General features: G+C 40.1%; 1 protein-coding gene and 1 non-coding gene across 2 annotated transcripts in view; both read left to right on the top strand.

The window, feature by feature from the left end:
- The first annotated feature begins 19918 nt into the window (after nucleotides 1-19918).
- LOC101312767 lies at nucleotides 19919-21756 on the top strand. The gene is made up of 3 exons (XR_185234.1): nucleotides 19919-19935; nucleotides 20911-21439; nucleotides 21695-21756. It is a non-coding gene; the product is annotated as an uncharacterized LOC101312767 (transcript).
- Nucleotides 21757-23835: 2079 nt separating this feature from the next.
- LOC101312966 (valine--tRNA ligase-like) overlaps nucleotides 23836-27115 on the top strand; it is a 21092-nt gene continuing 17812 nt past the window's right edge. The window contains exons 1-5 of the mRNA XM_004307160.1: nucleotides 23836-24017; nucleotides 24099-24192; nucleotides 24268-24394; nucleotides 26293-26376; nucleotides 26911-27005. Of these exons, the coding sequence (XP_004307208.1) occupies nucleotides 23891-24017; nucleotides 24099-24192; nucleotides 24268-24394; nucleotides 26293-26376; nucleotides 26911-27005 (527 nt within the window). The 5' untranslated portion in view covers nucleotides 23836-23890. The remainder of the gene's footprint in view (nucleotides 24018-24098; nucleotides 24193-24267; nucleotides 24395-26292; nucleotides 26377-26910; nucleotides 27006-27115) is intronic.

The raw sequence follows: 27115 nt of genomic DNA on the forward strand, positions 1-27115 counted from the left end.
AACCCTAGAGTGCACCCGCGCGCACCCTTCGTTGCATCCTACCGAGCACCCTGCAACGCACCTTCCTCGCACCCTTGTAGCACCCTACCGAGCACACTTGTCATGCACCCAGCAGTGCACTCTCTCATGCATCCTTCCGCTCCTAACAACACACCCTGCCGAGCACCCTCATCATGCACCCAACATTGCACCATGCCGAGCCCTTTGGAGTCCATACCAACTTCCCACGTTTGGCTTGGATTGTTGTCGTACATCAACTTTCCCATCCTACTTGTGCTTGTGTTTGCTTGTGCCTTCATGCGTGTCGACATAGTGCAAAGACAACTCATGTCGCTCACCTTGCCGGCTATGGGACTTTAGAGATGTAACAAACCGCCCCCGTTTGAGTTTGGCGATGCCCTTGTTGCCAATGGTCTTGCGCTTCATCCCTTGCTTGCTGCCCGCTTCTTTCTCCCACTTGGCTGCATCATCCTTGATGCCCTTGTTGGCATCATATACTTTCAATGCCTTGGTAAACTCCTCCCAAGTTACCTTTTCTCCCTCCTTTAGCCTCGGCTGATTGCCTTGAGTTTTTTCACCAAGGATGTCGAATAATGACTCTTCGTTCAACTTTTCTAGTTCTCCCCATGCAGGCCAATTTGCTGCAGCATCCTCCTTCTTTTGCTCAGTCCAAGTAGTAGTTTCCAAGCTCTTCTCGCTCTCGAGACTCTCTTCTTCTTCGTCATCACTTATGACGATGACATCCGGTAGATTCATGGCTCCCTTCTTCATGTCTTCATGCTTCTGACTGTTCAAGACCCATTCATACGCATATGCGTCCATGACTCGCTTGGTCTCCTCATAGATTGCACTCCACCTTCGGAAAGGAGGAAACACGCTAAAGGTGAGCATGTCTCTCCATACTTTGGTGTAGAGCTCGAATTTCTTTCCCTTCAAGTGCTCCTCCCACATCTTCATGGTCTGGCAGCAGAAATAACTTCCGCCTCCTTAATAGTGTAGGTTGAGAGCAGTGGATCCTCGAATGGCATAATCTCGTCGATAAAAAGGATGTCTCCTTCAACAATGAGTGAGGACATGATGGTGTAGTTCCCATAATGGTAGGCAAATATATCAACATAGACATCTAAATCAGCATACTTCATATCACCCTCCAATGATAAAGTATTGTGTAGCACCATCGAACTCATGATTGCCTCTGTTTCTTCTTGTGTTTCTTTTTCTTTGAGGTTGTTTGCAATTGAAACTAGAGCACTCAATGCTTGCTTTTGGCTACAGAATTTCACCAAGTGTGGTCCATTGCATATAAAGCACGAAAGTAACCCTTTGTTGTGTGGCAGATCATGGGTAGTGCCCATGTTTTTGCTCATTATTGTGGAAATAGTGGGTGGGTTGGCAGTTTTGTAACCGCCTCTCCCACTCTCCAGCCCCTTGACACGCCCTTGGAATGAGTCAACTCCGATTATTCTGCTTATCTCTCTCCTCTTGTCTAAATATGCAGGGCTTGTCCGAAAATTGACTTGGATACAATTCACGCAAGCGAACGTATCATTGTCAAGATAGGGAAGTATAAGTGCCTAAGTTATCGTACCACGGGGATTAGTGGCTAACCCACAATCCTAGGCTAATCGAAACAAAAGTCACTAATAAGCAAACAAAGAAAAAGAAAAAGAAAAAGAAAATAAGGAAATTGCTAATCTAGGCACCAAGCCTTAGTAATGCTCAGCTCTAGTTCTCACCAAAGCCTAATCAAAACTAGATGCCTAGTGACGGTTATCTACAATGAGTCAAAATATAAAAGGGAGATGGAATGAGGAGTTGACTAAATTGACTACAAACAAAATGAGAAATAAACTACTAACTAATGAACTAGAGAATGATGAGAACATGGGAGTGTCGGGTGATCCACACTAACTCATATGCAAACATCGATACCAATTTCACAAATGCATATCATATTGTGTCAAGTCCCGTATCTAATACCGGTTAAAGCTACTAGATCAATTATCTTTTCGGTGTATCGATTATGCCGGTTAAGGCCACAATCGACCCTCTAACATGGGCATTACACCGGTTAAGGCTGTAACATCCAAATTAGAGGCCTAGAGTGCAAGATAATAGAGACACAAACAAGCTTAGCTACAATCAAGCTAACTAATGGTTACCACAATTCAAATCCTAAATGCATAAGACTAATAAGTTGTCAATTTATCAATCTAATCATCAAATTGTCCACAACATAATCTCAAAGGGTGACAAAGCCTAGAAACATGCCTCTAAGGACCAACACATTCGGATTCAAAGTATACACAATGAAAATTGCATTCATTTCAATTAAAGTACCAATATTTATACAAAATGAGTTTAGGGCTTCACAACCCTAACTCCCAAAATTGAACTACTCACTACCCATAATCAAATACATTATTCAAAGCATAAAAAGATAATAAGGAAGAAAATGGGAGAGCTAGATTGGTCACTTATAGCTATAGGCTAGTATGAACCCAAATCAGTTTTTCACCCAACTATCCAATTGATGAAGAGGTGGTGCTCTTGATGATGCCTTGAAAGCCTTGAGTGAGTCCTTCGAATTCCCAAAGAAACTCTATCTAAATTATGAAATGAGAAAAGAGGATGAGAAGGCGAATTTGTCACATCCCGACCCTTAAATTTTTACCTTATTTACTAACTTGGTTATAATAAGAATTTTACCGTCTCCGTCATTGAGGTAATAGTTTAATCGGTCCCTAGAGGTGTTTTGAGGGACGATTAATTTCGGGGAATTATTCGTAGGAGAAAAATATGACGACGGTAAAAATGGTAAATTTTAGCTAGTAAAAAGTAATTTTTATTCGGGGTGTTTTATTTTTGGAAATGGGTTGTATATAGGACTTGGACCGGGTAGGAGGCCCAAGCCTATTTCTTCTTCTTCTCTCTTTTCTTTCTCTCTTCTCTCTCTCCCTCCCGAGCTCTCTCTCCCCCGCCGGTTTCCTCCGCTCAGCTCGCCGCCGTCCGGCCACCGTAGGCCGCCGCTCCGGTCCCGTTCGGTTGCCCTCCGACCCAGCTTCCATTTTAGGCCGGTGAAGGCTGCCCTAGCGCCGCCATGAAGGAGTTCTCCCGCCTAGAACCTCGGGCTGCCCAAAGTCCTCCATCGCCGGAACTCCCTCCTCCGGCCACCAGTCTAGGCAAGCTTGGTACGGTTTTGAAGTCTCCAACCCAGCTGCCTTGCCCTAAAAGGGCTCACTCCGGTTCGCTTCAGGTAAGGAGAAATTAGAGGTGGAAGTTTTAGGGTGTTTTAGATGTTTTTGCTCGTTTGACCTAGTTAGTTTTAGATTTTGGGTTTGTGCTAGTTAGGAAAGTTGTAGAGGGAGTGGAGAGGAAGCTACTGTTAAAATTTGGTACGATTTGGAGGTCGCCGGAATCGGCCTCCGGCCGCCGCCGGCGCCGCCACTGTTTGGAAGATTTTTAGGGTTTTAAATTTAGAATTCTAAGGAGCGTTTGTTGAAGTGAGTTATAGAATTTTTGGATGAGTTTTGGATAGGTTTATGAATTTCCGAAGTGTGGTATTTTTGGCAGTTAATTAATGTAGAATCCGGCCGTAGGATTTAAGTCGTATTTTTGGGGAGGTTGTAATTACGGCTGCCGAGTATGATATTTAAGTTCGGATCGTTTCGATTTAAGAATATCGAAGTTAGGCAATGATGAGCGTAGTTATGGTTCTCGGTTAATTTTGCCTATTTTGTTTAAATATTGGAGTTTTAGTTGGGAAATTAATTTTAAATTTGTGCCAGGGTTCGAGGAAACCTCATTGGAGTGGCGATTTGGATTTCGTCGGGCTTATGCCTAGAGTTGTGAGTGGACTTTTATTTTAAATAATATGCATGCTATGGTTTTGGTTGAACATTTAAAATTGTTAGAATTTTGACGTCATTTAATTTTGACGCTTTTATTTCTCTTGGAGAGTTACCGAAAAATGGGATTTTTCGGTGAGTATAAATATGTATATTGAGGAGAGTATGTATATAGATGCTAGCTAGCCCTATGTGTCTGTCCACTTTAATGGCGTAGCATATAGCCGCATTATGGTGTGATGTGAGCGTTGGACGCGAGCGTAGTAGCTCTATATAAGTGTTTAATTCATATAGGGGGTATGGACACATATTTAAACACCCGTCTGTCCATCTTAATGGCGTAGTGTAGCACCGCATTAAGGCGTGACGTGAGCGTTGGACGCGAGCGTAGTAGCCCTATATAGACCCATGAATTTATATAGGGAGTATGGACGTGTATAAATACATACATATTTTATAGAGCCTGAGAGGCTCGATATTTATGAGATAAAAGTTTTATCGCTTGCAGCATGCATTCGATTTTCCTTGGAAATTGATTTGGGGAAACATAAATATTTTATTCGTTAATTTATTTTTGTCCACTCACTCTAACGTGTTTCAAATGTTTTCCCCTAGGCTCTTCGTTTTAAAAATGCCCAGTTTGCAGGATTGCATAGTTGAGGTCGGGCGTACATGGAGATGAGGCATAGTCATCATATAGCTTCCGCTTGTTAATTTATTATGTTTCCTTTCTTCCTGATAGAGTTGCTCTGAACCTAATAATGGTTGGATATGAGATTTGTTTAGATTAGTAAATAATTTGGGTGGTGTTGTGATTTGGGGAGCACGGAGGCTACAGGAGTTTAAGGTTGGATTTAAATTTTCAGAAGTGTTTGCAGGTATTATTAGGAAGGGTTGTCCATTTTCAAGGGAGGTTACGCCGATTTTTCGGTAAATTTTCCTTGGAGGTGGTCCCCGCACGACTTACTCTAGGTTTTCATGATGAAATTTGGGGCGGGTCGTGTCAGAATTGGTGGGAGAAGGCAAAGCCCTTCCCTTCTTCATTGTGCGGCTGCCTTCCAAGATGAAGAGAGAATGGTCTAAGTTGGTTCGGTGTGTGGCTAAGTTGAGATGAGAGGGTTGAGGTGCCACGTGCACTTTCTAATTGGCCACAAAAGGAAGGAGGATGGGGTCTGATGCACACGTGATGATGCTTTGACTTACATAATTGAGTATATAACCAAGTTAATTAACCAACTCAATGGTTAATCAATTATTTGGTTAATTAATTATTCTCTAATTTTGTCATTTTCTCGGAATCACCATTTTGCTCCAATGTTGCACCATTTTCTTCTGAAATCCAAATTTCCGCTTAGTTCCTACAAATGAATAAAAATAGAATAAATTACATATTAATTAAAATAAAGATTAGCTAAATTCTAGTGTTTTAGTGGTAATTACATGTATAAAAATGCACGTAATCAAAAATCCACCAACCTTTCGGATAAGGCTAGTGCAGATTGCAAATCTTCAACATTCTGCCTTCGTAATTATTATATCGCCCAAGGTTGTAATCCCGCCATGAAGCTAAATAGCTTATCTTCTTCTGCCATGTTATGGATGTTAAGTATCAAGGAACATAACTCCTTGATGTACTCCCTTATGGAGGAATCCATTTTCAAATTCCTCAATGCTTCGCGAGCCATCCATGCCGAGTTGGAAGGCATGAACTGACTTCGTAACTCCCTCTTTAGAGCATTCCAATTTTCAAGTAAATGCTCGTCCTCATTCTCCTCTGCGTCTTGCACTCTTGTTCTCCACCATAATTTTGCATCACCCTCAAGGTACATTGAAGCCATAGAGACTTTCTCCCATTCTGGTATGCGAGCAGTTTTGAAGTATTGCTCGATGTCCCATATGAAATTTTCCAAGACTTTGGCATTCCTCTCTCCATTGAACATCTTAGGCTCCGAGACTAATTTTTCATATGATGCCGCCCTCCATGTTAAGCCCGGCATTTGCTGTAGCGCTTTTCACCAATGCATGTTCTCTTCTATGTCCGTCAATCTTGCCTTTACCGTGTCCGATAAAGCATTTAAGTCTTGCATCATGTCATGGAACTTGGTCTCCGCCTCAATAACATGCACCGTGAATGCTTCTCGCATCCTCCTTGTTTCATTTTTCAACTCATCAACTTGCAGTGAGAGACAAATCGCTCCATCATTTGTTGGATAGCCGAGAAAAACCTTGACTCATGCAATGCGGTCCTTCAATATGTTGCCAGTCATTTACTAAAGCTTTAGACTTCTCCTTTTTGTCTTTGACCGAATATCTAGCGACTCCCCTCCTTTTATAAGTGCTTTAAATGTGCACCCGGTGCTTCAATCCGCACCTTTTACTTTGCAACTCGCTCTTGGGTCCGCAATGCAATCTTTTGTCTTACTTGCGCCCTTCGTGTCCTTTAATTGGACTATGTTGGTGTGGTTCTTTAACCCCCTTCTTTTGTATTTTCTTTGGTGCATACTCCCGTCAGTCACTTGCACTTGGTGCTTCAATTTGCACCTTTGGTCCGTAATGCAACCTTTTATCTTACTTGCATCCTTCGTGTCCTTGAATTTGGACTTTGGAGTGTCGGCCTCTGCTTTCACTCGTGCTTGTGTTGTAGTATGTTAAGCCCCACCTATACTTTACACCAAGCATTGCACACCCAAACCGAAAAGGTGGCAAAGTATCGAGCAATTGTAGCTTTGATGCCAAACTGTCACGGGCATTGAGTACTCAGCGGAATTTTTCTCGTCTCTTTTGTTTTTGCAACACTATGCGAGGCTCCGTGATGGCGACGAGGCTTCTCTGAACTTCGACCAGCCAACTCTATCTCCCCATACAACGCCTTGGTTCTGGTAGGCGAGGGCCTTATCAAGCTAGGTCTACGTTATCTGTGTGTACACTTCACACTTCACTCTTCTCCCGTCTCTCTTTTGTATTGGATTGCAATCCTTTTTCACACAGGTGTGTACCTCCTTTCTCACAAGTTTTGGGATTCTCTAATACTCACATGCATACATAGTTTGTGGAACTAGGCATTCCTTTTTTCATTGATAGAAGCAAACTGCAATTACATGGAACTCTTCTTTGGTTTGCCAAGTCTATTAGGCAAAGTTCAAATCCAAGTTTACCTACTCTGGGCTACGCCCTATATATAAGCCTACTCGAGTTTGGAAGTTACAACCCAACTTCCCTTAGGTATATATGGCATTATACCTTATTTCTAGGAGTAGTGAACATCCCCCACTATATAAGTTTATTATTTACTTTAGACAACCATCAAGATATGCATAACTTCCTTGTCAACTAACCATGAAATCAATATCGAAAAATGTTTGCACTATCCGATGAGCATGGGAGATTCTATTGAGAAACGAGTTGCGAAGATTGAGTGGCTCCTCAATACTAAATTAGCGAATGATTTGGTTAGTTTATTTGCTCACATCAAGTATTTGAAGAAAGAGATGAAGTTGATGCAAAAGACGAGCGAGATTTATGAGGAAGAGCTCAAGGAGAAGATGGAGACGTCCATCCAAGAAATTGAAGTCTTATCGCATGAGACAAAGGCAAGAGTTGAAACATTTGACGCTAACATTGACATGCTATTGCATCCTAGCAGCAATGGAGGCAGAGCAAACGCTGCTAAGTTCAAGGTGCCAAGAGAGAAAATATCATCGTGGTAAAATCATTACAAGGAGGGGACGAGTTTGGACAAGAATGATGGCAATTCAGACAAGGAATGGAAGAATCCAATCTCTAAAGAAAATAGTGGGAAAGTTGAGAAAAAGAAGGAGAAAATCGTGAAACTAAGTGCACAAGGCGGTTATAAGCAGATGAAGATAAGAGAAGACCAATTCAACTCGAAGTACAACTCTCCACTAACCTAACTAACTCCCACAAGGAAAGGAAAACGTGGGGATGAGTATTTTATCTGCAAAAGAGACCATCTTACGTGGGACTGTTCATTCAAGCATTGTTTTAAGGAGTCCAACGCAGATAAGAAGAATTTCAACGTAGCTAAGGAGGAGAAAGTCGAAGAAAATACTCAGAAAGCCAAGATGTCACTGCTAAGTGTTGTTGTTGTCGAACCAAGGGAAGAGAAGTGGTGGAAGGGGTTCAAGGAAGCTCCGACTCAGTTGGAGATGTTTATGGACATCCACATCCATCCGAAGGGGCATGTAACAATGATTGCATCACTCCACAAGCATGGTGTTGCAACGCACAAGTTAAAGAGGCACGATATCGACATCGAGGTGAAAGAGCTATGTCTAGAAGAGATCGAAATCATGGTGGTACATAGATGTATCAGTCTATGGGCGTCTATACTACTGCAAAGCAAATTCAGTTTGAGATCAACGATTTATCAAAAGGAAGGAAGCACACATGGCCAACCTAAGAGAAGGAGTTCGTTGTATGCAAGGTTCAAAGAAGCACTTGAAGTCTATGATTTTACATGGATCAAGATTGCTTCATATCATGAGGAGATGAATGCCGAAGCCCAACCACAGCCACAAAAGGGAATGGTGATGCCGCTCGGAGAGAACGAGCATGAGATGAGAAATCTGCCCATAGGGGAAGATCGAGGGGGAATAATGAAAGATGCTTGGATTAATTTCCCAAGCACAATGGAGGTAATGAGGAAGGAGCTAGCCAAGGGAGAGGGCGAGCAAGAGGATGTTGAGATGCAAGACTTGGGAGGATATGTACCCAAGCAAGGCATTGAAGGAACAACAGGTTGGTTCGACTTGGCTGCCATGCAAAGGCAAGCAAGGTTGGACGACCTCGTGGACAAAGTGTGCGATAAGTTGAGGTTCAAGGAGCAGAATGCCCGAATTGATGAAGAAGCTTGTGCCTATGAACAAGCATAAGTGAACATGCTGTGGGAGAATCATGCATACAACGCGGGCTAGCGAGAAGGCGAAGAGAGTGACACCGAATCCATCAATCAAACCCCATTGACAACGAGGGCGTTGTCAAGATCAAGTGGGGGTGGTTTGTCACACCCTTGAAATCAACAAGGGAAAATCCACTAAGTGTTGGTTAGTCTTGCACCATACTTAGTCGGATGAAGGGCAGCAGAGGTTGCCACGAAGCAAGATGGAGGCGGCAAGGGTTCGAAGGCAGCATCCAAGGGTCCCTGCAGCGTGCACCCTTACGGGTCTAGCAGGGTGTGTGGCAGATCGGCACCCTAGGGCTCGGCAAGGTGCACACCTCATCAGCACCTATGGGTCCAGCAGAGTGTGTGGCAGATTGGCACTCTAGGGCACTCCAGGGCTCGGCAGGGTGTACAGCTCACCAGCACCTACGGGTCCAGTAGGTTGTGTGGCAAATAGACACCCCAGGGCTCGGCAGGATGCGCAGTAGGGCTCAGCAAGGTGTGCGCATCATGCATGCACCTCAGGGTTTAGTAGTGGGTCCAACAGGTTTGAGCACCTTCATACACCTAAGGGTCGAGCCTCATATGAACCCAAGGGTTTAGTGGGTTGCAAGCTCGTCAAGAGCAAAATGTGTGGATGCGGAGTGCACACGCTGACGCGGTGACAAAACAGCCGTTATGTGGAGGTTACCAAGGCCTATCCAAAAGGTGGTTACCAAGTAGTGGGCAATGGCAGTTACTTAATGTTGCAGCCATGATCTGTTAGTGAGGATCATGAGAAGTTACTTCCCACTTTGGATAAACAATGTAGTGGGTAGCTACTTGCTTAAGTAGTGGGTAGTTATTTACTATCATCCTAAGTCGGTTAAGGATGTCAACCGTAAGAGTATACTACTCTATAAATAGTAGTAGGCAAGTAACACTCAAACGAAGCTTCAAGTTCGGAGTTTTGTTGAGTTGCACTAGCCAAAGTCCTTTGTTAAGTAAGAGATATATCTTTCTTGTATTGATGTCATGGTTAGTTGTTAGTTTGTCAGCTGTGGGTGATTTAAACTTGTGTTTGTGAACCCATCATTGGTTACTCAACAAGTAACGGATCCTAACATGGGTCAGATTGGGGAGCTGGGGAATGATTTTTCCCTAGAGAGAATTCTATATTAGGTATGAAGTGACGTACCATGTGCTTCATATGATGTTGGGCAGTGAATACTACGTATCTATCTAGATTGACCGGGGAAGGTCGAGGATGTAATTCGTCACTCTAGTTTAGGGGATTATGAGTATCATGACTATGAGACCCGGATTCTCATATTTTTGTCGGTTTTTTGCACCCATGGAACCTAGGGTCCTTGACTCAGAAGTTTCAGCAGGGATCAAATCAAATGATTGGAAGGGGTAGCTCCTTGTTTGCTACTTGTTGTGGTACATGTCTTAACTAGATCCTTGAGTTTCACGCAGGAGTTTTAGGTTTCTCGGAGAGCGAGGGCGACTATAGGGATTTCGAGAAATGACAAAGGCAGTTGCTGAGAGTGGTCGTTAGGTTTTCCTACGGTGCATGGTTAAACCCTTGTTGTTGACATTTTGTTGTAGAGTGTCGTTGTTTTGTTATCTTGATTGATACGTCTTTCTTCAGTGGGTGGTAGACATTTTTTACCACTCTGATTGTTTTTGCTTGTGTGATATGATGTTATAATTTATGTGTTGATTGATCGAGGCTTGGCCTTAGCTAATCGTGAATTTAGAAGTGGTTGAAAGTTTATGAGTAGTGACGTATGTATTGTTGACGTTTGAATGAGTCCTTTTTGTAGTATTGTGAGGTCACCTTGTGAATTGGTTGAGATATGACCTTAATGGCTTTGTGTTATGTAATGTTGAGCAGTTATTGAGTGATGATGCATATTCTATAGCTCTATGAAGGATTTGTATGGACTTGATGACTTTGTGATTTATTGAATTAGGAAGTGTAAGAGTTTGATTTCTATTGAGTGATAAATTTCTTAGTGGGTTGTGCTATTGTTGTAGGTTTGTGTGGCGGCGCGTCCAGTAGGGGTTGGGAGGTCTGTAGTATTTGTTACCTTGTGCTCGTCGATACGAACACGTTGACATGTCATGAGGTTATGTTATGATCAAGTAATGCATCCTAGGTTTAAGGTTAAGTTGAAAATCGTGTAAGGCTGTTAAGCTATGGTGTTCGAGCTTTGAAAATCTCATTAACTATTTCAATAGGTTGTTTGAGTGTTCTGATGACCTTGGGAGGTCTTGGAAGAAGATTGCTCCGCCTTGGGAAAATCTTCGGGCAACGATTAGTTCAAGGGTATAAAGGTTATCTTTTCGTTTTAAGTAGTCACTAAGGTTGTGATGACATCATTTAGGTAATTGACGTAGTTTGGTGGAGCTTGACCCTTGGACCTTCGGTGAAGACGCAGCGGGATTATAAGATGAGTAAATCTCACTTGGTTCATAATAGAACCGTAATTGCTTTATAGTTCATTTATCGTAAAATTGTGAAATTGTTTTCTTGGAAACAAGTTTTGGTTTAAATCATATGAACTTGATCGACTACAGTTCATGGGTAAGTAAAATGGGTTTTCATATAAAAATGATTTTAAGAGATTTACGAATATGAACTATAAGTTGTAATAGTGGGGCGTATGACTATTGATGTGGGTATTTATGCCTTGTTGAAGTGAATGCATTGTTGATGTGATGTTGTAAATGGAGATTTGTGTATTCTGATTGATGTGTTGTGTGTTGTGTGTTGTCACTCTTTTTGGGAATAGGTGATATCATATTGTGTTGATATATTGTCATTTAAGAAGACACATTGTGTTGATATATGTCATTCTGAATAGGTGTTATCATATTGGTGTCGAGGTTGAGTCAATTGAGACTTGTTTGATGTTTCAATTCTGAAGACTTGTGTCTTGGTGGTGATTGTGTGTATTAGTTGTGAGTGTGTGCCTTAGTGCTGATTAGGTGCCTTAGTGGTGGTGACAGTAAATCGAGAACCAAGCCTTGGTCGGGTGATTGGTTACGGTCAGTTTAGAACTCTAGTTTGTCTATTAATAATGTATGGGGGATGACTATGTGTTGACGAACTCATCAGTACGAGGTTATGGTGTGTATGGGGGATGACTGTGTTAACGAATCTAGAAGCACGTTTGTGAATTGTGTCCTTGTGAGATTTGACTTGCTAAAATGTTGTTTTAAGATGTGGTATGAAGAAGAGATATATGATTTATTTATGAGTCGTTGATTTTCCTTATTTGCTTGCATTTGAAATTCTTTGCTTTTAGAAAACTCATGAACTATGTTTTCTGCGGGAGATCCTATAATTTTATTTGTGTGATTTTAAACGGAGTTTCCTGAACTACACTATTTGTAGGATTCTTTCGATCTTATATGAATTAAGTAATTTCCCGAACTAAATTTTCAACGTAGGAATTACCGGTTTTTATCTTGAGTGATTTTGTGGTTCGAGTCATTTAATTTAGATTTACTCATATGAGCTTTAAAGCTTACCGGGTTCGTTTTTTCACAACCCGGTGTATCAATCTATGGTGTATGGTTTGATCTTGCAGGTGAGGATTTTCAGGATTGAAACATAAAGGTTTAGAAGCTCTTTTTGGAAATGGAACTCTTTTTATTATTATTGAACTGTTGATTTGTAGTAAGCTCTTTAGAGCATGACCTTTATTTGAGATCTCAAGTTATGTAAACTTTAAAATGTACGTAATATTTGACTCAAAGGGTTGGGTCTATATTGACAGTTTAAAATTTGGTTTGGCGTTTTAGATAAACGGTAATGATTTACAGAATTTTGGAATTTTGTGTGGTTATCATGCCTCGAAATTGGATTTTTATTTATCTAAAATTCTAGGTGTGACACCATACACCAAAGAGTAAGGTGTGGCATTTGTAGCAGTTTGATATATCTTTCTATATGCTCACAGTGCTTTCGCCCATCTTCTCATGCCAGTCTCTTCGTGACTTGCTGACGGTCTTCTTCAAGATGTTGCAGAACGTCTTATTAAATGCCTCCACCAAACCATTTGCTGGGGTATTATACATCGAAGAAAAGTGTAGCTTGAAGTGATACCTCTTGCTAAGTTTTTGCATAGCACTATTTGAGAAATAATTGGCATTATCTGTGATGATGCAACGTGGCACATCATACCGCTGAATAATACATGTCTTGATAAAGTCTACAACAATCTCTTTCTTTATCTCTTTAAGCAGTACCGCTTTGACCATTTCGAGAAGGAATTCGTGGCCGCCAAAAAGTACATATGACTGGCAGAGGATTTTGGATTATAGGTCCCACATCGTCCATCCCCCAGACATCAAACGGGTGTGAGGCAATTGTAGGATGCAATGGTTCAGGCGGTTGATGGATGAAGTTCGTGTGGAATTGACAAGCTTGACATTTCTCTGTGTACACCATGCAATCTTTGACTATTGTAGGCCAGTAATACCCAATTCGCCTCACTTAGAAGTGCAACTTAGGACCTGACTGATGAGCTCCACACAATCCCGAATGAACTTCATCCATGGCTTTCGCTGCTTTTTCTTTTCCCAAGCACCTAAGGAGTAACCCATTAAATGATCGTCGATACAGAGTCTCCTTGTAGTAGAAAAAGCGTGGGGATCTTTGTTTGGTATCTTACTGTTGCTTCGGATCATCAGACAACTTGTTGTGTTCAAGATAGTCGATCAGAGGATGCCTCCAATCCTCAACGTCAATAGCATAGACGAACACAACATTGGAACTTTCGTATAAAGGCGCGATCACTGTTGATACCACCCATCATTGGCAAATTGGTAGGTTTATGATTTCATTATTCGACAATGCCAGAGTAGCTGCTAGGTTGGCCAAGGCGTCTGCCATGTGATTTTCCTTTCTTGGTCGATGCACTAGTGTAACCACATCAAAGCCCTTCAAGAGTTGTGTAGCGAGACGAAAGTAAGGAACTAAATCCTCCTTCTTGACTTCATAATTAGTTAGCAATTGATCAATTACTAACTTCGAATCTTCGTACACTTCTAGATTTGCAATCTTCATTTCTGATGTTGTTTGCAACCCCATGATCAGAGCTTGGTATTCCGCAACATTGTTGGAGCACAATTCACCAAGAGTGAATGCATATGGCAATATTTGCCTTTGTGGGGTGACAAAGACAACGCTAGCCCCTACTCCATCTACTCTCGAAGATCCATCGAATAACATCTTCCAAGTGGAGAGGACCTCCGCAAGAAATACTTCCTCGTCTGGCAAGTCATCTGAAATCTCCCAATCTACAAGAATTGGGTGATCCGTTAGAAAGTCAGCCACAACTTGGCCTTTGACTGCCTTGGCAGGTACATAGACGATGTCGTATTGATTATGGAGCAGTGCCCATTTTGTCATTTGTCCTGATAAGATTGGTTTAGACATGACAAATTTGACTGGGTCAGCTCGTGCCACTAAATGCACTGTGTAAGCTTGCATGTAATGCCTCAACTTTTGGATGGCAAAGATGAGAGCGAGATATGTCTTCTCTATTGGAGAATAATTTAATTCTGCACCTGTGAGAGTTTGACTTAAATAGTACAAGGCCATCTCCCATGCCACCTCATCTTTCTTGAGCTGTGATGTAGAGAATAAGAGGTTTCCCATGAATGAGTGCACCCAACACCAGAGGATTAGCCAATTACTTTTTTATGCCTTCAAAAGCGTTGTGACATACTTCATCCCATACGAAAGGCACATTCTTCTTCATGAGTTGACTTAAAGGTTGGCATCGACCCGCGAGGATTGAGATGAATGCGAGTTTTCCTTGGAGGCTTCTCAATGCTTTTAAATTTGTTGGCTCTGGCATTTTTTGAATGACCTTAATCTTTGATTGATCTACTTCAATGCCTCGATACTTCACAATAAATCTAAGGAACTTGCCTAAACTCACACCAAAAGCGCAGTTCAATGGGTTCATTTTGAGTTGGTACTTGCGTAATCTGTCGAACACTTTTCGTAAGTCTTGCAAGTGATCACTTCTTTTTCTTGACTTGACAACCAAATCATCAATATAGCACTCGACGTACTTGTGAAGCATGTCTCCAAAGATTTTCTGCATGGCGCGTTCGTACGTTGCACCAGCATTCTTTAATCCAAATGGAATGATATTGAAACAATAAATGCCTTTAGGAGTGCGAAATGCAATTAACTCCTCGTCTTCTAACGCCATCCTTATTTGGTTGTAGATAGATGATCCATCCATGAAAGACAAAGCTTCATGACCCGTGATCGCATCCACCATGAGTTCGATGATAGGCAGAGGGAAGTCATCTTTCGGACATGCATCATTCAAGTCACGAAAGTCTACGCACACACGCAACTGTCCATTCTTCTTTTCAACTACGACAATGTTCGCAATCCACTTGGGATATTGCACCTCTCTGATGAAGCCTGCAGCGATCAACTTGTTAACCTATGTTTCAATTTGGGTTTGCACCTCTGTTCAAAAATGTCGTGTCAGTTACTTGATGGGTCGAGCCTCCAATTTAACAGTTAATCAATGACTGCTACCTTAGGGTCAAGACCTGGCATTTCTTTGTAAGTCCAAGCGAAGACATCTATATATTCGAGCAACAAGTCATAGTACTCCTTCTCTCCTTGGGGACTTAGTGATGCGCTCACAAATATTGGTCTTGGGTCCTCCTCCTTCCCCAATTGAGCTTCTTGAGTTCATCAACTGTAGCTTTCACCCCATCTTCAAGTTCTGGAGAAGCTGCCTCCACTTCATATTTGGAGCCCTTATGGTCACCCTCTTCATAAGCTTCCATTTCCGTTATTGTGATGTGATAAGCACATTGAACTATATCACCCTCATCGTCACTAGTACTATCGCCTTTTTTGTCTTGACCAATGAGTATGATGGTATGTTGCTTCACTTTAAGTTAGTCAGTCGAATTCACCTCTAACATGCAACGTCTTTTCATGTGTGATGGGATGAGACTTCGGATTTCTTTATTTTCTGATTGACCAACGTCTTCTTTTCTTTTGCTCCCTTGTTGTTCTTTAGGCGCTTGGATCTTTTCAAGTGCCAACTTTCGAGGAGTTGGCTTCACCTGTTTCCTTTCTTCGTTTGACTGTGACAACCTTTTAAACACAGAAGTTTGTGTAGCTAAGGTGTCAAGATGATTGAAGACTAACCTTCAACTTGTTGACCTATCAACACGCTCAAACACCAAAACTCTGCTCAAGGCCGGCCCTGTGTGGGGAGGCTATAGGCGAAGAACATTTTGAGGCCCCATAGTAAAAGGTCGTTAAAACAAATCAATAGATAAAGATCATTTTCATTAACTCATTATTTATTTATATATTTAATGATTATGAAAATAGCTATAACTTGGTTAACAGATCTTATAAGATTAAGGTAATATAAAAGAATCGTATCCAATAAAATTTAAAACAATATAGGGAGTCAAATACTCAAACAAAATTAAGGTGTAAATAAAAGATATGAAACACAAGTGTAAACTAAAAGAAAGACAAAAAAAATTATAAAGAAAACAATAAAAATTAGACATGAGATGCTCGAACATAGAACCTCTTGAAAGTTAACACAAATGCCTACCACAAAAACAAATTGATTTGCAATACATGGTTGCACCAGATGATTTATATATAGGGGCCCTTTGAATTTGAGGCCCTAGACTTGAGCCTTGCCCGTCTTGCCCCAGGGCCGGCGTTGACTATGCTTGTTGATTCAGTAGTAGTACTTTGAGAACTTGGACAGATGCGATTGAATGCCGAAGTGCGAGAGACAGATTGAGTTTGTGGAACTTCATCTTCTACTTCTTCGATACTTATATATTGCATGCTTGCTTTCTCCGCTTTTCTTCTGCCTGAGAATTTGATTGACTTGCTTGGGACAAAACCAAGACCCGCCTTAGCCGAATCACCTGTGTTTCCTTGTTCTCTTAACTTCTTTTGAGACTCATTGAGCTCATGTGCTTTCTTGCTGACACTTGATCATCCTCTTTACTTGACGAACCAAAATTGAATCCAGCCTTTGCCAACAGTTTGTAAGCATTAGGGTCGAACCCTTTATTTGTTCTTTTCATGTAAAGGCCCGTGCTCTACCCTTCTTTGGGCTAGTTTGACAAACCCCTTCAATGGTTGCTTGGTAGGAGTATAGTCGTTCAACTCAATATCGACGCTTCCTTCAATAATTTTATGTCCTCTTCACCCAACCTTCGAGGACTTATTTGCTGCTTCACTCCCACAAACGGAGACTCTCCCTCGATCCTTGCACTTGGACTTTGGCACATAGCGAATGACTGGAACAACTGGATTGGACTTGTCTTTTGTAGCTGATGCCACAGTTTCGGATGAAGATGACTCTTCATTTCTCTTGCCTTTTGTTTCAATTTCTTTCCTCATCGCCTCTGTGGCCTTCCCTGTAGACGGTACTTTGACCGGAAGAACTTTTATAACTGATTCTTCATCTGTATAGAACTTGGAATCCATGAAGTAAGACTCGGCTTCAGTGAATGACTTGATATCACCTACCACCGTTTTCACACCTCCACGATAGAACTTGAAGCATTGATACAGAGTTGAAGATATGACACCATTTTCATGAACCCATGGTCGCCCTAACAATATGTTGTATGAAGTCTTTGCATCGATCACATGGAACAAATTGTTTGATTTCAATTCGCCAATAACCATGTCTAGCCGAATCATGCCTTTTTCTCTTTGCCCTCCTTGGTTAAACCTTGGATCATGAGACGAATTTTAGACAACTCGTCGACATTGATGCTGAGTTGAGACATTGTCGATTTTGGAAGAATGTTCACAACATACCCTTCATCTATAAGCATGCGATTTAACTTTTGCTCTCACATGTAACCTGTCACAAAAGAGGTCGATTGTGCGGCTTTGAACCCAATTGTAAATCTTCATCCGTGAAGTGAATGGCGTCACAACATGCTACGTATGTCGTGCATTTGTTGATGTTCGAAGAATGCTTGCCCATATTAAGCAGCAATTGGACTAACGCACATCTCGCTGATTTGAACAGCTACAACAAGTCAGTGAGGCTAAGTTTTAGAGGTAAGTCTTCCCATTGTTTCAACACTTCATTTTCTTCTAATCCTTCATTTCTGTTGACTGTGTTTTCTTTAGCTTTCTCAGAATCTTTGGAACCACCTTCATAACTTGTTGTCATTGAACTGGCTCTCAAACTCATTCGCGCTTTAGGCATGCACTTTGTTGGCGAGTTTTGATTGAGGGACTTCTGTATGCAAGGAGCGATCTTCTCCTTCACACACCTTGTCTCATTCTTCTCGAGCCATCGACGACTCCCATATGGTTATTTGTGTAACATCCTGAAATTTTGGTTTTCTATTTTTAATTGGAAAATTATTTTTCGAGATATTTTTATTTCGATTTCTATTATTATTTCAAATTCTTTGTGGCTCTCGAAAACTATTCAAATTTTTAGTTTATCAAGTTTTGTCTTTCGAGCCCATAGGAGTAAACTAGATGTCGTTAAGAGTTCGTGGGATTTTTTCAGAGCATCGTTTGGACATCGAAGCTATTTTTAATTATTTTCGGAAGTTGATTTTATCCAAAAATTTAATTACAAATAGGATATTTGCTGGCATGATCTGGACTGTTGGATCTCTTAAGCCGCTAGATTAGGCCATCGATTTGGGTATGTATATACAGGGATTAGTTTGGACTGGATCAGTACAAGCTCAGACCGACTCGGTCTCGAGCTGCTCTGCAGCGACGGAGCTCAGCTCCTTCCTCCGTCGTCCGGCCGTCTCCAGGCGCAAAACCGATGTCCACAGGTCCGTCTCAACGTCCCCGTCCTCAAGATGTTCTTCGTTTTTGAAGAGGAGCTCCGGCGAGAGAGAAAAGAAGGAGAGAAGGCGATTGTGTTTCCGATCGGGTTTTCGATTCCGACCACGACGGCGAGCGTGAATGGTACTGGTAGCTTCGTCTTGCCATCCTCGTTCTATATGTGGTCTCGAAATCTTCAGAGGAGCCTTCATGAGGGAGAATCGATTAATTGAAGCACAGGAAGTTTCCCGGCGAGAGTTCGATGTTTTCCGGTCACCGGCGAAGGCAAGTGAGGTATCAATCTTGATCTTCTCGTCGAGCTTTACCTCTGTATATACTTTAAATTGAGCTTGGTAGTGTTTGGAAGAAGTTGGAATTTTAGCAGAAAGGACTGCCGTGAGTGCTGCTGTGTATGGCGGTGGTAGGTGGTTGTTCTGGTAGTTTCTGATTTTGTTAGTTTATCGGTTATGAAGGAGTAAATTGAGATGTTTGGATTCGAGAAATAGAGGAGTTAGGAATTTGGAAGATTAAATTGTCAGCTGGGTTGGGCAGGAGTTTGGAATTGCCATACTGGGTTCTTTTGGTTTTAATGTTGTCAATTTGGTTAAGCTGTGTTGATAATAGTAGTTGAAAGTGGACTATCAAATTGGTGTTGGCGGAATGGAGCAGATGTCCAGTTGATGGCTTTACTGTGCAATTGCTATTGTTATATTTGATCAACTGAAATGGAAGAATTGGGTATTTGGAAGGCTAAGTTTTGTTTGCTGGGTTGCTTAGGAAGTTTGAGAGCAGTACAAGACTTCATATGGTTTTGAAGTTTGGCAGTTTTAGTTACTGTGCTTGAATTTCAAGTTGGAGAGGTGTGTTGACGAATTGGGAAGTACGGCCAACTATGATGATATGAAATAATGTATAATGGTGATTGTTGGACTTTTGTGTTATAATGGAAACTGCCGTATATGGAGACATGTTCATTGTGAATAAGTCTACAAGTTACTTGTTATGCGGGTGTAAAGGAGACGAGAAGAGTGATCGTGAGTAATATAGGTAAGTTTTTTTTTTTTTTTTTTTTCTTCTTTCTTTCTTTTAAGTGATCGTGAGTTATATAGGAAGTAATTAAGAGGATTTGGGTGTCTATAGTGAATTTGTAATTGGATGGGTGTCCTTGGTAAATTTTAGAGATTGATAATTTCAACTAGAAGAGATTCACCTACTTTCTCGGATTGAGGATTTGGTACTAGGATCGAATGCGAATAGTTGGATTGCAGTTCCAAAAGCAGAAGGATAAGGATTTCAGAAGCATGTCGTTGCGTTACAAATTTTAGCTGGTGTCATAACTAACATTTGGATTCCAGGTAGGGTTTCTCGGGGAACCTTTCTTTAAATTGATACTTAGGTTATTATCGAAATCGGTGCATTGTGTGGCATTGGTTGATATAACTCTTGAATGTTATTGTTTTCGATATTATTGATATCGTTGACTTTCATGATCGATGTTATCGCTTATCAGAAAAGCATGTATTGAATGTTATGATATGAGTATTGATATTCATTGGCATATATTACGCATTGTGAGGAAACGTGAGAATAGTAAGAATGATGATTATGGAGAGGAGAATAAGATTGATAGAATAAATACATTTTGTGTAGTTGAGTTTCCTCATGGGTAGTCCTCGGGATCTATGATTAGCCCACACGTGCACAAATGCAGGGAATGTATGCCCTTTCGATGGCGGACATCGATAAAACGATCTTATCGGGTTGTGAATCGGGAAACCATGAGTATAACAAGAAAACTAACAAAAGAGGTACAGGTGGTGAGATATTACTGATTGTTAGATCATATATTCGAGACATATGAGTCACCCCCGGTTGGTAAAATATACGGTATGGGACGTGTAGGCTCACCTGTCTTTGATGTATGGACTGATCAGCCAGTAATCAAGGAAGTCATTCATTAGCATACATGTATCAAATTGTCGTTATATATTTAAGGTATTGTTTGATTATTTGATAACTTGTTTATGCGACATAGTTAAGTATAACTTAAAAATGTTAGGTCCTACTGAGCGTAAGCTCACCCCTATGAGTCTTGTTCATGTTTGTATGAGGACACGTGTTTCTAAAAGACTAACTGTGGCGTTAGCTTATGTGTACAAGTGGTGAGAAGTACAGAAGATTAGAAGTCAGTTAGACCTCAAGACCTATTTTGCCTTTGTAATTTGTTTCTGTTATTGTAAACGTTTTATTTTCTTTTATTTAGAGAAAAGTATTTGAAATTGTTCTATTTTCTTTTACTTTTCCCACTCACACCTCGGGTTCGACGTCAGGTGCTTGGAAACCATCGACACCGGGTCGGAGGTGTGACAGTTTGCCATTTGGCCGCGTGGGTGGTGGACTTGACAACACACTTTTGCACACTTTTCTTCGAGTGACAAGTATCCATCCTTCATAATCGTCGCATAAGGCAGCTTTAAAAGTGAGGTTCACTTGCTGGATTGGCTCCATTTCCTCCAATTTTTTTTATCATTGCTGGGGTCTCTTTTGAGAAATGGTATGGCGCTTTCATTGGCGCAGAAGGTACTTGAACTAGCTCAAAAGACCTAAATAAAATGGTAGTGCAATTGACCTCAACAACCTCACCAACATCAAGCTCGATTCTCCCTTGTCTGGCAAGTTTCATGATCAAATTCTTTCAAAACACTTCTTGACGGGGTGGCTAATGATGCGATGAAACTTGCAATACTTCGGGTCGTTGACTCGATGCATTTCTTCTGAAGGATTGCACTCTGGAAGTTCTATCACCTTGTTTTCAAGCAAATCCTCCAACATGCCTGCTACGTCAGAATCTGAGAACGGGTAAGTTTTTTGTTCTAACTCCATCAATGAGCGTTTTCTCTTCTCATAGGTTTGTTAGTTCTACTTTCTTAGCCTCCTTGTCTTGTGTGGAGATTTTGATTGGAGCAACATTCACACTCATCGACTCCTTTGTGGGCCTTTTCATAACCTTGTCAAATTTGCTGCTGAAAACTTTATCTTTTCGTTGGTCAATGATAAACTCTTTCTTTCCCTTGTGGCTGGCTATGCTCAACTTTATATCATGTGCTCGCGTAGCCAATTCTTTAAAGGTTTGAGGCTCGATACCTTGGAGAATGTACAACAAATCAAAGTACATGACTTGGATGCTCATTTCAACTGCAGACATTTCTGACAAGCGATCTTTACAATCAAGACTGAGCGAGCGCCACCTATTAATGAAGTCAATTGCTGGTTCGTCCCTCCATTGTTTTGTGTTGGTGAGTTCCATCATACTCACAGTACACCTTGTACTGTAGAAATGGTTTAGGAAGTTGCGTTCCATTTGGTCCCAACTGTCGATAGACTCGGGTTCTAAGTCCGTGTACCACTCAAAGGTATTGCATTTCAAAGAGCGAACGAACTGTTTGACAAGGTGGTCACCCTCCATCCCAGCGTGGTCACCCTCGGGTAAAATTGACATGTCAACAACGTAACAACTTGTCCTTAATTGTAAAATTTTGTCCTTATATGTGTAAGATAATGTGTAAATGATGTATTTGTAAACTGAAATTTGGTTAGTAACTATAATGTTAGACTCCATTAAAAAATAAATTTAATAAAATTCATGTAGAGATGTAGAGTTTGGTAACTAAATCAACTCGATAAAAAAGGTAACTAAATCATCTAGATGAGAAGAATTTGGTATAATTATTGCCTAATTTGGATTTGAGAAGAATACAATTGTATTTTGACCTAAGGATGATATGACATGATTTTTTAAATTGATTACGTGTTTAAGTGACATAACATGCTACATAAGATTAAGACCATAAATCTTAGGCCTTATTAAAACCCTCTACACTACCCTAAAAACAAGTAACTGAAAACAATAAAATCTAGATAATGATGATGGTAGTCGTAATATGAACAGTCATCAATAAAAATAACTTACGACATAATGATTATAGAGATGGAAACGTTCATGTTATCATGATATTTGTAACAAATACTCGTAACTAAAACAATTATGTAATAATTAATCACAATTATTGGGTGTCAAGAACACTGTTGTTGATAGACTTAAAATTCATCGGAGTTAAGAACATCGTTGTTGACCATGTCAAAAAAAAACATGTTTCACATATCTCCACAAAACAAATTGTCGGTTGCGTCTTATCATTTGTCAAGATGATGACGAAAAAGGAATTATATATTTGACATGATCTTGCTCATATACCTTATTGCCTAATATGATGACATCTCCATGGTTGTTAACCGTGAGGGTAAATTTCGGCAACAAGGACCTTGCTTAAGTAATTCATGCCAGAAAAATCAAGACCTTCAAAGTCCAATTTTATTTTATTTTATTTTATTTATTTTTTTTTTTAAAGTAGCTTCAAGCTCATAATATATTTCAATATCAGAACATTGATTTTTGATCTAAGTCAATAATATACATATCACCTCCAACAATAAATTCATAAATCATTATTCATGGTCTTAACTCTTATGCAATGACCTTGCACCATAGAACACATCAATCATCATTGATCCAATTATGTTCGTTTAGAATTTCATGTTCATAAAAAATAAATATCAATATCGAAACTTCATATTCGAATCTAATGAACAATTAATCACATGTACATGCACAAAACTTAAGATTTATGCAGACAATTACAATCACAAGTCTAATGTAATATTGAACTTCAGGTTCATAATCTCGAAAATATAGGTTCAAGTATTATTATTGAAACTTCAGGCTCACTAATATAAACAATTGTAAATATAAAATTAAGTAATATAAACAAACATATATGTAGAAAAATCATGGAGAATTAGATATTACAAAACAAGAGGAGAAAACTCATAGATCGTGGGTGTGGATAATAAGCAACAAAAGTTGCATAAACATCTTGTAGATCATTATGGAGTTCATGGACCGAATGAGCAAAAATGTGCTGATAACGTGTTGTAAACTAAATAATTAGATAGAAAGAAAAGAGAAAGACAAAATGTAGGAAGAGATAGACTATTTTATTCTCATTAAAACTCTTTATATAAAAATAAAATTTACATTGTAAGGACGTAGTTAATAAGTATTTACGTGGATAACCGTATATATTAAAAAAAAAAGAAAAAGAAAAAAAAAAAAAAGGAATATTAGCTTACCCAAACCTGTTATCCCCGCGGATGACAAAACAAGCATGACCTTTTGAAATGCGAGAGTAGAGTAGCCCACTTCTCCTTCTTCTTCTTGGAAGGTTTAGGGTTTAAGCTTATCCTTATCCGATGATTCTCCACACCACCTTCTCCGCTCCTTCTCTTTTCTCCTGCTGCTCTTCTTATCGTGCCCTCAGGCTCCATCCCTTTCTCTCCCCCAAACGACGCCGCTCCGTCACGCCCAGGCTCTTCACAGGTCACTCTTCTCTCTCAATTTCTAACCTCCATTTCTTGCTTTCTTCTTCTTCGTCCTCACGGCTCCTCCTTCCATTTTCAGTTGTCGCCGCCGCCGCCGCCGAGAATGGCGTCTTTACTTCTCCACAGACTTCCAAGTCCTTCGATTTTGCTAACGAAGAGAGGATTTACAGCTGGTGAGTTCAATTCTGACCTACATTTTCACAGTCGCGGATTGCGATTTTGATGCGGAGTTGTGTGTGATTGGTTAGGTGGGAGTCTCAGGGTTATTTCAGGCCCAACTTCGACCGCGGAACTGATCCTTTTGTGATTTCAATGCCGCCTCCAAATGTGACCGGCTCGCTGCACATGGGGCACGCCATGTTCGTCACTCTTGAGGTACTTTTCTTGTGTTGTGCTAGCACATTGATCTTTTCTTGGTATTGTGTTTGTTTGCTAATTGCACATAGTGGTGTGAGGCTGTACATAAATTAATTAGTTGAGCCAATAACCTGCTCTTGTTAGCGAATTTCAAAGAAATGATTGCGACTAAAGGTATAGACAGTTGAAAGCAAAGGTAATTGTGCTGAATGGTGAAAGTACTTGAACTTGATTCGTGAATGGTTTGTTTCAGTTAGACTTTGACTCCTTGAGCTCAGGGAACATATTCATGAATACGTTTTTGAGAGTAATAAGGAAGATCTGGAATTAATAGTGGAGACGAACAATTTCTTCAGTAGTTTTTCCATATGCCTGGATGACACATTATATATCCAAGACCATTGATCAATTGGATTCTAGTTTCATCTTCAATCTACAGAATGTTACAACATAACCAGCTAAATCTAGCCTTTGAGAGAAAAGTACCATGTATTTTGATGTTACCCCATATGGACCTCCTTATGTTTCTGCAAGCTGAAAGGTAACCAAGTCTTCCACGACCTTTTAGGGGCACACAATTGGAAATTTTTGTGATATTTTGATCCAAGGCTTATAGAAGTATTAATTCGGTTGTTATGACATCCCATATTTCCAATAGTCAGATTTCGAAGACTTAGATGGTTCAAGTGCTTGGATGGCTCTTATCTTTGTTCTCACATAGAATGCAAAGGAAGTGCTGTTCATGTATACGTACACTGCCCTTTAACATTAGAGATTAGGTGGAAATTTACTAATGAAGCTAGTTTAAGTTGGGTGAGGGTGATACCAAGAAGGTGTTGCTAATTGTTGAGCATGCAGTTCAAAGTTCAGAGAAGAACGCGAACATTGATTTGGGGGAGGATGATGTTAGTGGCAGTTATACGCAGTTGACAAAACAGAAAGAATTTTTTAGGACTATTGAGGGTGGGTGTTGATGAAGTTTGGGCTGAGTTTATTTGTGTTCTGCTCTTTGAGCCTTGGTCACTGTTAAATTTAGGCATTATTCTTTGTCAGCACGACCCTTGGATTGGGATGCAGGCATGCAGCAGTGTGTTGAGGCTTCAATCTCTGTTCCACACTTGTTTGATGATGTTCTGTAGGGGAAGAAAGAACAGGGAAGCCGTGCCCCAATGTGCAACTCAGCCTGTCTATTTTGGAGAGAGACCTTGACATCTGTGTCAGAAATTCAGATAGTGACCCTGAAATTATTAACTGTGCTGTAGTTTGTTGGATTTGATGAATTCATCTACTATTAAATAATATACCAGGATTTATAAATTATATTTATCATTTACCTATGTACCCGCAGATTTCACAATACAGTTTTAGTGCGATAGAAATTGTAGTTATATTTGTGGTGGCATTAATTTTCAGATGGGTTCTCTATCATAAACTATTGTAATCTAAAATTGGGTTGACATATGAGTTGCTCTTGACTTTTTTGTATCTCTGGTGCAAAGATAAAAGGATGTCAGCAACATTTGTTTATGCTTATATAACCCATATCAGTTGCATAAAATCAATCTTCCTATATATCAACACAATGTTTGCTGTACTATCTGCTCTTGACTTTTTTGAACCTCTGGTGTAAAGATAAAAGGATGTCAGCAACATTCGTTTATGCTTATATAACCCATATCAGTTGCATAAAATCAGTCATCCTATATATCAACACAATGTTTGCTGTACTATCTTCTCTTTGTAGTTTTTGTGATTCTCAGATAAATAGTTAAAATCCATACCCTAGTAAGATTTCTACAATTCGTATTACTCTAAAAGTCTAAATTCTAGAAACTACAATAGTTCCTTAAGTAGTTTTTTGTTTTTATTTTTAATTTATTTTTGATCATTTATTCTTTTCTCACATTATGTTCTAGGACATTATGGTTAGATATCATCGTATGAAGGGAAGACCAACACTTTGGGTTCCTGGGACTGATCATGCTGGTATAGCCACACAGGTATGTCTCTGAACCATAGCCCTACATTAACTGATTTTGCGTCTCTGATCTCTTTCCTAATATGTTTTCATATCTAATTTCACAATTCAACCACTGGTTTTAATGTTGCAACTTCCTTAAACTTGTCTTCTGTTGGGACTTTGGATAATATGATTGGGACTGGAAGGTGGTAGCTCATTACTTGGTCTAGAATATAAGAGTATCTTGTTTGAGGTTGTTTCCTTGTTGTCACAACTTCTTTTGAGTGAATTTATTAGCCCCAAGGTTTTTTTTATCCCTTGTTTCATGTGGTTTTCTTGTCCACTGCTTTGTAATCTCTCCTTGGTCCTTGTTCTTAGAAATAAAATCTGGTTTCTTTTTAGAATGATATTATGTTTGGGGATGAATTACCTTATACTTTTTGATAGTTTATTTTATGTAATGTGCTTTTTGTTTGTCAACTCCAATCTATAAAGTATTTCATGACTTCATGGTAATAAAAAGTTGTATTATTTTTGAAATTTGTTACTCATACTGTTAATATTTTTGTGCCAGTTGGTTGTGGAAAGAATGCTTGCATCAGAAGGAATTAAAAGGGTTGACTTGGGTCGAGAAGAGTTTGTGAAAAGAGTTTGGGAGTGGAAAGAGAAGTATACATGCCTATCTATCTTACAGTGTTTATTATTTTTGCTATATATGTTTCGAGTCAACTTTTGCATATGCTCATTTTTTCTTACATCATAACTTTCCTTCTCTCTCT

The sequence above is a fragment of the Fragaria vesca genome, linkage group LG7, assembly GCF_000184155.1.
Source record: "Fragaria vesca subsp. vesca linkage group LG7, FraVesHawaii_1.0, whole genome shotgun sequence".
Taxonomy (NCBI): Eukaryota; Viridiplantae; Streptophyta; class Magnoliopsida; order Rosales; family Rosaceae; genus Fragaria; species Fragaria vesca.